At 46.4% G+C, this 9,695-nt stretch overlaps 2 protein-coding genes across 4 annotated transcripts in view; one reads left to right on the top strand and one right to left on the bottom strand.

Annotated features, from left to right (window-relative positions):
• The window catches only part of Sfxn2 (sideroflexin 2), a 20,510-nt gene extending 15,502 nt beyond the window's left edge, over window positions 1–5,008 (bottom strand). For 2 of the 3 annotated variants that reach the window (XM_028775903.1, XM_028775895.1), the window contains exon 1: window positions 4,915–5,006. The gene's annotated coding sequence lies outside the window, so the exon portion shown is untranslated. Of the gene's footprint in view, window positions 1–4,914 lie in introns of all 3 variants that reach the window. The other variant, XM_028775899.1, reaches the window with a different exon arrangement.
• A 183-nt stretch (window positions 5,009–5,191) lies between these two features.
• Arl3 (ADP ribosylation factor like GTPase 3) overlaps window positions 5,192–9,695 on the top strand; it is a 46,783-nt gene continuing 42,279 nt past the window's right edge. Inside the window, exon 1 of the mRNA XM_028774590.1 lies at window positions 5,192–5,340. Within this exon, the coding sequence (XP_028630423.1) occupies window positions 5,338–5,340 (3 nt within the window). The 5' untranslated portion in view covers window positions 5,192–5,337. The remainder of the gene's footprint in view (window positions 5,341–9,695) is intronic.

The raw sequence follows: 9,695 nt of genomic DNA, 5'->3' as shown, positions 1-9,695 counted from the left end.
CACAGCATCCTGCCCTTCCCCACAGCATCCTGCCCTTCCCCACAGCATCCCGCCCTTTCCCACACTGCATCATGGGCTTTTATCATTCACAGGTAGCTATGTGTGTAACATCTGTCTCCCCTGCCCCCCTCCCCCGCAGACTGTAAACGTCTGTAATAGCCACTGCTCTCTCTCCTATGCTCTCTAAAAACTTACTATCGGATACAATTGGGTTCTCTTGGTCTCACTTCTACGTTAAACTCAGAACTCGCCTTGCTCACACAGTAAGAGCAGGTCTGCTTCCCTGAAGTCACACACTGCCGACTGCACCAGTACCGAGCCATATGCGGTCTCTTGGTTTTGTCCACAGTTACTCTGCCTCCTCCCACACAAGCTCCATATAGTCCTTCTGACAGAGAGACAGGTGAACATCAAGCCAACCCAGGCTGAAAATCTAACAAGGTCATGAGGCTGTGACTGGAGCTCACCTGGAGAGGTCCTCTGCCCCCTACAATCTGTTTTCCACCTTAAAAAAGAAAAAGAAGGGGGCTGGAGAGACGGCTCAATCTGTAAAGTGCCATCAGGTAGAGATGCGCACCTGTAACCCCCATGCTGGGGTGGGAAGGTGGGGGCCCAAGAATAAGATTCCTGGAACCCACTCCCAATCTAGCTGAAGGAGCTCGAGGTTCAGGGAGAGACCCTGACTCAGGACTGGAGCTATCTGGTGTTCATTTTTATAGCGGCCAGAGCTCTGGTTGTGGGGAGGGGGATTGAAGAAGACACCCATTGTCCTCCACATGCATACACTCACGAAAACACATGCATATACCAATACACACAACAGCATGCATTCACTAAATAAACTAAAAAGTCCAGAAATGGAAGCACATGTCAGAAACCCCCACGTTTGTGAGGCAAAGCCAAGAGGATCAAGAGTTCGGACCAGGGCTGGAGAGACGGTGTCTTAGTTATCATCTATTGCTATGAAAAGACACCACGCAGACTTTTTTGTCTGTCTTTGGTTTTTGAAGACAGGGTCTCTCTATGTAGCCCTGGTTCTTCTGGAACTTTCTCTGTAAACCAGGCTGACCTCAAACTCACAGAGCTCTGCCTTCCTCTGCCTCTCTCTCTCTCACGAGCACTGGAATTAAAGGCATGTGCCACCACCATCCAGCAGACCACAGCATCTTTTAAAAGAAAGCACTTAGTAGGAGGCTTGCTTAGAGTTTCAGAAGTTTAGTCCATGATCACCAGGGTAGGAAGTGTGACATCCATCTGCCTGGCAAGCATGACACTAGATCAGTAGCTTAGAGCTTATATCCCGATCCACAGGGAGCTGGCAGAGAGAAAAGACTGAGCCTGGCATGGGTTTTTGAAACCTCGAAAGCCACCCCAGTGACACACCTCCTCCAACAAGGCCACACCTCCTAATCCTTCCTAAACAGTCCACTCACCAGTTGAGAACTAAGCATTCAAATATATGAGCCTATGGGGGCCATTCTCATTCAAACCACCATGGATGACTCAGTGGTAAGCTCTTGCAGACAGTTACAAGAGTTAGGTGGTTCCCGCAATCATCTATGACTCCAATTCCAGGGAATCTAACACCTTTGGACCTCTGTGAATACCGGAGGCAAGCAAACACTTAGATAAAAGTCAAAGGAGGCCAAGCATAGAGGTACATACTCTTTGAATCCCAGCACTTGGGAGGCAGAGCCAGCTAGATCTCTGTGAGGGACAGCCAAAGCTACAAATTGAGACTCTGTCTCAAACAAACCAAAATCAACCAAACAAATAAATAAAGTAAAATGTTTCTTTGTTTTAAAACAAGCTCAGACAAGCCTGGGTGATACATTGAAACCATCTCAAGAAGAAAAAAAAAAGGAAAAAGAAAAAAAAAGAAAGAAAAGAAAAAGAGGAGCCTGAAAGGTGAGTAGGTGGGCAAGGGCACTTGTCACCAAGCCTAACAACATGTTCACTCTCCAGAACTACATGGGGAAGGAGGAAACAGACTCCTGCAAGCAGTCCCCTGGTCCACTCATGTTCATGCTGATGGGTGTCAGTCCAAAAGACACTCAGGAACTGTGGGGTCTATTAACACACCAAAGTGTCTGCTGGCCTCCACCTCACTCAGCGCCTGTGGCTCCCTCCAGCTCCTCTCACGCCACCCCTACCCTAAACTCCCTTAGCTCAGGAGAAACAGCATCCCTTCCTCCAGCTTCTCAATCCTACAGAACAACACCCCACCACCCACCACCACCACCACCCACGCACACCATTCAGCCATGCGCTCTCTTGACCCCTCTTCTCTTGACCCCCTCTTTCTTCTTCCTCTCACGGACTGGTTTATTCTGCTGGTCGTGTTCAATGTACTACTTTCTCTCCCTCCTCTGGACTCTTCCAGATGCTTCTAGCTGTACTTTCCATCATATCTACAATAAAATCTTCTTCCCAACCACACCCTGGAGTGGTCATATCCTCACTTTATACACGTGGTACTTGATCATCACATACAGACATATAAATACTCTCTCTCTCTCTCTCTCTCTCTCTCTCTCTTAAATTTTTTTTAAATGAAAGAGCAATTGAGAGAGACAGAGAACACAAGAGAGAGAAGAAATCAAATGAAGCAGAATAGTACTAATCTTTCCTAGAGAAAGCTCATCTTCTCTAGCAAGTGGCACTAAAGCTCAGAACAGAACCACAGATATAGTTCTGAGATAGAGTACGTGCCCTGTAGTGTACTTGCCCCATAGGCACTAGGCCTTGGGAGGTCCAGGCAGCTAAAAACTCTGCAAGACCAGACCAAAGACCACTGAAATAGCAGACTACTGTCAGGTTGCCTAGAGCAAGCAGGAGAAAGACACTAATAATTAAACCAGTAGGGCCAGACCTCTGCTTACAGACACATCTGACTCCAAGGTAACAGTGAAAACAGATACCGTCTCACCAGAGGGAACTCTGAACCTGCCTTTCCCCACAAAAGAGCCCCAATGTGGAGACCAGCAGATTAGTGGATAACAGGAGAGGAGTCTGTTATCCACTCACCTTGTGCCTCTTTTTTTTCTTTCTTTTCGTTTTTTGAGACAGTGTTTCTCCATGTAGCCCTGGCTGTCCTAGTAGACCACCAGGCTGGCCTCAGACTCAGAGATCCAGCTGCTGTGTCTGCCTCCCAAGTGCTGGGATTAAAGGCATGTGCAGCTGCCGCCACCTGTCTAATCACCTTGTACTTTTAAAAAAAGATTTATTTATTTATTTATTTATTTATTTATTTATTTAATGTATATGAGTGCTCTATCTGCCTGTACACCTGCATGCCAGAAGAGGCATCAGACCCTCTCATTATAGATGGTTGTGAGCCACCATGTGGTTGCTGGGAATTGAACTCAGGACCTTTGGAAGAGCAGCCAGTGCTCTTAACTACTGAGCCATCTCTCCAGCCCCCACCTTGTATGTAAGTCAAGATTCAGAACTGACTTTTTTCTCCAAGGATCTGACACAAGTATGCAGGCAGCAGTTGTTCTGACATTTTTAAAAACTTTGGAGCTGGAGAGATGGCTCAGGAATTAAGAGCAATTGCTGCTCTTGCAGAGGACCTGGGTTCAGTTTTCAGCACCCACATGGTGGCTGACAACCATCCATAATTCCAGCTCCAGGGTACCAAAGACACATGGGGTGCACTTACATACATGTAGACAAAACACTCATATACATAAAGCAAATATTTTTTAAAGGTTTTATAAAAAGTACTTTACTTGATTGTAAAAAGACCTGAAAACTAGCAGGGCAGAGTGGTTCATACTACATATTTGGTGTCCAGGAGCACCCAGGAAGAAGGCAGATCTGTGTATATTTAAGGCCAGTGTGGTCTACATAGCGAGTTCCAGGCTCACCAGAGTTACATAGTAAGACTCTGTCTCAAAACAACAAGGACAACAAACCTGAAAACCCATACTGGAAAAATCTGCCTTTGTTTCAGAAATCTTAACTAGGTTGGTGAAAGAGGTAAAGCCTGAAACCCAGATTAAACTATTAATAATATGTAGCCCTTTCTTTGTGACAGGACTTGCTCTATGTACTTGACATACACGGACCTGTAAGATAGGTAACAGGTACACACGCATCAGTAGACTCCCAGAGATACCACTTCTACCTAAACTATCAGCTGTTAACGAGCTCTCTGTTTACTAACAAACGTAAACAGCCCTGAGGTGAGGGATGTAGTGTAGCTCAGCCGCAGAGTGCTTGCCTACCCTGTACAAACCCCTGCATTCTGAGTTTAGTCCCCAAGGGACAACGGCACTGCTACATGGGCCACAGTGTTTACAAGCAACACTATAAAATAAACAGTTTACAAGTTAGATCAAGTCGGGACTCTATCATTTACAATAACCGATTTCTAGGGCCGTAAGGAAATTAAACCTCGTATTAAAAACATTCCACTAGGAAGAATGCGATTTCCACGAAGGCAGGTTGTACTCCAGTGATGGGAAACCGACCTGCCACAGAGGCAAGGGTAACTCTCCAGTGGTCCTGTGCATGAGAGGTAGCACTTGCAGTCCAACATGGCTTAGCAAAGGATCCCAGACAATCTAACACTCCCGCTGTCAGCTAACCTCAATGCTAGGGACCGATCCCCAACCTCCCTATCGCCCTCTCTCAGGCGATCTCCCCCAACCCTGTATTCTAACAAGAATGTGGAGATTGAGACGCAGCCCACAACTCCTGAGCCCTAAAGCCTGGCACTCGAAGACAACGGGGGTCAGAAGGGAGGAATCCACTGGAGCACTGGTCCGTCTCTCTGGCCACGCGGTTTCTGCAGATGCAAGCCCGGCACGCAGCGCCTGACAGTCCCGTCAGAGCAGAGCCAGGCTCCCTTCGGAGGCGCGGGGATTAGGAATAGCTATGCGTTGGCCTGCACTTGAGGGCTCTTACCTGGGCCCAGAGGGATGCACCCCACGACTGCCACCAGTCGAGGCTGACTAGGAAAGCAGAACCGAAGTGTCGCGGCTAGGCCCTGGAACCACCCCCTCGCCCTACGCCCCCCCTTCCGACCAATCACAGGCCACAGGCTCCGGCCAGCCACGTGGGCGATTTTGCATCTCCCGCTGGGTCGCTCACCAGCCCGCCCCGCCCTCCCGCCACTCCCGAGACCGCCTGCGCAATCGGCGGACGCTTTGGCGCGCTTGCGCACTTTGGGTAAAGAGGAGCAGAACCCCGCCCCGTCCCGCGGCTCAGCTCCTCCGCTGTGCGTGCGAGGGACGTCAGGGGCGGCGCCGCAGCAGTTACCCCTGGTAACGGGGGAGGCAGGAGGAGGAGGAGGCGGAGGAGGAGGAGGAGGAGGGATTCGGCTTGAGGATGGTGAGTGTGGGGGCCCTGGCCCCTCCAGAGCTGACCAGTCACCCCCCCTCCTATCCCCAGGCCTAGGGCGGGGCGCTGCACTTAGAGCCGAGGAGGACGTAGGATGGAGCTCGCCTTGATCTTTGGGGTTCTAGATCGGTTTCAGGGGCGAAGGAGGAGCCCCTAAAGTGGGCCTAAAGGGAGGCCTAGGCCTGGGGAGAAAGGAGGGGTTTACGATGGATCCGAAGCTTGGAGGGGGGACTTGAGGAGTGCTTGGCTGGAGGGGAAGAAGCCTGGGCACCATCATCTTTCTAGGGACTGGTTTGAAGGCGGCTCTGGAGCTGCGGAGATCAGGCCCGGCTCACAGATCTTACTGCACAGTCGACCTCTCGGTGCCTCGGGACTGTGGGGTCCATCTGAGACCCAGCCAAAAGTGGAAGAGTCTGAGCGCCACTCTCTTTGAGATCACCCTGACAGCACCAGGGAGCTGTAACCTAGCTTTCCTAGATGCTCGCGTCTCTGAGTGAGAGGTGTATAGGGAGGGAGTAAGTCCCAGGACAATAAGAGGTACCGCTGGGAATGAATGCCTCTGTGGTGAGTGCGCTCCTGCAGTCCCAACTTCTTCGACGAAAGTTCGGCGAATGGTTGTTGATGAGGGATTTTTTTTGTTCCATATTTATTCCATGTTGATAGAAACAAGTTAACCTCCCGGGTCCTAGCATTTCCTTCAAACTTGCAGTGTCCTTTTGCCTGTGGCCACATGAGGACCAAAGGTCTTCGCCTCAAACTAAAAAGAATGAGAAATAGAGAGTGAGCATCAATTTAATGCAAGCCCTTTCTCCGTTAGCCATAATTAAGGCTTTTCCAAAGTGTAACAAAGTATACGGTGTGTGACAGATTTGACCGGAGACACTCAGTTCCTTGTTGATTTTTTAAAATTATTATTTTGTTTATGTGTATGGGTGTTTAGCCTGCCTGTATGTTTGTGCACCACGCGTGTGTCTGGTGCCTGCAGAGGCAAGAAGAGGGCTTTGGTTGCCTGGAACTGTAGTTACAGATGTCTGGGAACCATCACGTGGATGCTGGGAAATGAACACTGAGCATTGCTGAACATCTATCTGCTTTCCTTGTTGATTTTGTATACGATAGATCGAGAGTCAAAATGAAATTACAGGGAAATGAATATTTTTAGAGGTAGTCAAAGAAAACTTGATTTTAAGGCATTTAGAACAGGTTAGTTGGCTTACTAACTGCTCTGAACCGGTTACAGTTGCTTCCCTCCTACCCCTCATTATTTTTGTGAAAATATTGAGCTACTTCTGTTGACTTAAGAAGAAAAGCCTAGGACTAGGGGGTATAGTTCAGTGGGTAGAGATTTGCTTAGCAAGCATGAAGTCCTGCATAAAACCAAAGATGTTAGTGCCTGCCTGCAATCCCAGCTCAAGAGGTGGAGGCAGGAGGATCAGAAGAAGTCCAAGGGCTACATATTGATTTCCGGGCCAGCCTGGGATATATGAGACACATTCTCAACAAAAGATGAAAATAGTTGGGCAGGGGGAAAATTACACATCTTCTTTAGTCATATTATTGAGCAAGTGAATTTTGACCAAAAAAAATTTACAATGTCAAATTAAGTAGAATTATTTAATCTGAGGTTGTCAATCACACTTCACACTCCTTACAGTTACAGTTATGTCTAACCTCAGGCTAAACAGATTTTAATAAGTGTTTTCTTTTTATTATTTATACACGAGCTGCCCATTTAAAGGCTAAGTTTATTGTAACAAATGAGTACAGATATAAATATTTACACAGAAAATAAACGGATTTGAGAAAGGGGCCCTGTAACCCCTGTAACCTCAGCACTTGGGAGGTAGAAAAAGGAGCAGAAGTTGAAGACCAGCCTGGGCTACATAAGACTCTGTCTCATAATAAGTAGATAATTTTTAAATTAATGAAAATAATTAGAATGGCAATTAAAAGGCCTTGCCAGGCTGTGTGCGGTGGCTCATGCCAGTAATCCCAGCCCTCTCGATGCTAAATTTAGAGGATCACTATGAGTTAAGAGGACAGCCTGGGCTACAGTTAGTTTTTCCAGGTCAACCTCAGCTAGAGGGAGACCCTGCCCCAACAGCCATCCCCTTAAAAGAAAGAACCACATGCCAAACCAAGAGAAAATAACTAGTTATAAATGAGAAACGTGAGAGTTAACTTTCTTCAGTTTATCAATTGAGTCGAGTATATAATTTTATGATTGCTTAATTTATAATTATAGGTCACAGTAAATAAACCACTGCTCATGTTTCTAGGTGCAAATTGGCACTGTATTTAAGTATAAAACAAATTGACTATGTATATACAATAGTTGGATAGCAATACAGTATTCACAGTATTTGGTGCTCAAAACAGCTTAGTGTGTATATACATGTATATATGTATATGTTTATGTATATGTGAGTGTTTTGCCTGCAAACATGAATGTACACCATAGGCATGTCTCATGTCCAAGGAACCCAGAAGAGGGCATTGCATCCCCTGAAGCTACAGTCAGGTTTGAGCCACTGTGTGGGTGTTGAGAACTGAACCCCGGTTCTCCACAAGAGCAGCAAGTGCTTTTTGTATTATTTATTTTATTTTCTATGCTGAATATTTTACCTACCTGTATGTACATATACCACATGAATTCCTCGTGCCTTCAGAAATCAGAAAAGGACTTCAGATCCTTTGGAGCTGGAGTTACATAAGGCAGTTGTAAGCTACCTGGTAGGAGCTAGGAATAAGGCCTGGGTCCTCTGTAAAAGCAACAAGCGCTCTTAACCACTGAGCCATCTCTCCAGGTCCAAAATAATTTTTAAAAAACTATTGGGTTTACTCATTTTATTTGACCTGTACTTTGCCCACCTGTATGTATGTAATCTTGCTGCCCTCAGAGGTCAGAAGAGAGCATCAGATCCCAAGGCACTGGAGTTATGTCTGTGTAGGTTCTAGGAACTGAACTGAGATCCTCTATGGGAATGAAAAGTGTTCTTTTATTTATTTGTTTGTTTTTATTTATATAAGTACTCTGTAGCTGTCTTCAGACACACAGGAAGAGGGCATCAGACCCCATTATAAATGGTTGTAAGCTACCATGTGGGTGCTGGAAATTGAACTCAGGACCTCTGGAAGAGCAGTCAGTGCTCTTAACCACTGAGCCATCTCTCCAGCCTCAAAACAAATGTTTTAAAGTGAACAACAAGAAACTAGGATAGTAAGCTGGTCAGTGGTGGCGCATGCCTTGAGGCAGGCAGATTTCTGAGTTCGAGACCAGCCTGGTCTACAGAGTGAGTTCCAGGACAGCCAGGGCTACACAAAGAAACCCTGTCTCAAAAAAACAAAAGAAAAGAAAAGAAAAGAAGAAAGAAAGGAAGAAAGGAAGAAAGGAAGGAAGAAACTAGGATAGTGGAGTGTGTTGACACACACCTTTGATCCCTTCACTCAGGCAGAAGCAGGTAGATTTCTGAACTAGCCAGCCTGATCTACATAGTGAATTTCAGGCTAGCCAGGGACGTATTATAAAGACCACCCTCCCAATATCAGAGAGGGGGTGGGGGAGGAGAGCTAGGCAAAGGTAGCACATGCCTTTAGTTTCCAGCACTTGGGAGGGAGAAGCATGGGGATCTCTGTGAGGTTTTAGGCCAGCCTAAAATTGTTTTGGACCTGGAGAGATGGCTCATTGGTTAAAAGCTACAGTTTTGCCGGGCAGTGGTGGCGCATGCCTTTAATCCCAGCACTTGGGAGGCAGAGGCAGGCGGATTTCTGAGTTTGAGGCCAGCCTGGTCTACAGAGTGAGTTCCAGGCCTGTCTCGAAAAACAAAAACAAAAACAAAAACAAAAAAAAAAGAGCTACAGTTTTTCCAGGATAGCTAAGGTTATGTAGAGAGAATCCTGTCTCAAAATAAACAAACAAACATAAGCTTGGCAGTGGTGGTGCTGGTCTTTAATCCCAGCTCTTAGGAGTCAGAGGCAGGGAAATCTCTGTGAGTTGGAGGCCAGCCTGGTCTAGAGAGTTCCAGGACAGCAGGGACTGCACAGAGAAAACCAACAAAAACAAACAAACAAACAACAAAAAAAACCAAACCAAACAAACAAAAACAGAAAGGAAGGAAGGAGGGAAAGAAGGAAGGAACAAGAAAATTACTAGTGCAAATTAGTTGAGATTATCTGATTTAACAAATCCATTTTTTCTTCAAACATTTAAGTTATTTTTAGAACTGAAAGTAGAACACTGAGTTTAAACAGTTAGTGACATGTTTAAGTGTGTCATATCTATTATCCCTGGTCTACATAGCAAGTTCCAGGACAGCCATGGCTACATAGGGAAATCCTATCTCAAA

This window comes from Grammomys surdaster, unplaced genomic scaffold, assembly GCF_004785775.1.
Source record: "Grammomys surdaster isolate TR1022 unplaced genomic scaffold, NIH_TR_1.0 66, whole genome shotgun sequence".
Taxonomy (NCBI): Eukaryota; Metazoa; Chordata; class Mammalia; order Rodentia; family Muridae; genus Grammomys; species Grammomys surdaster.
Note: the sequence above shows the minus strand (reverse complement) of the source record. Positions and strands in the feature narration are given on the sequence as shown.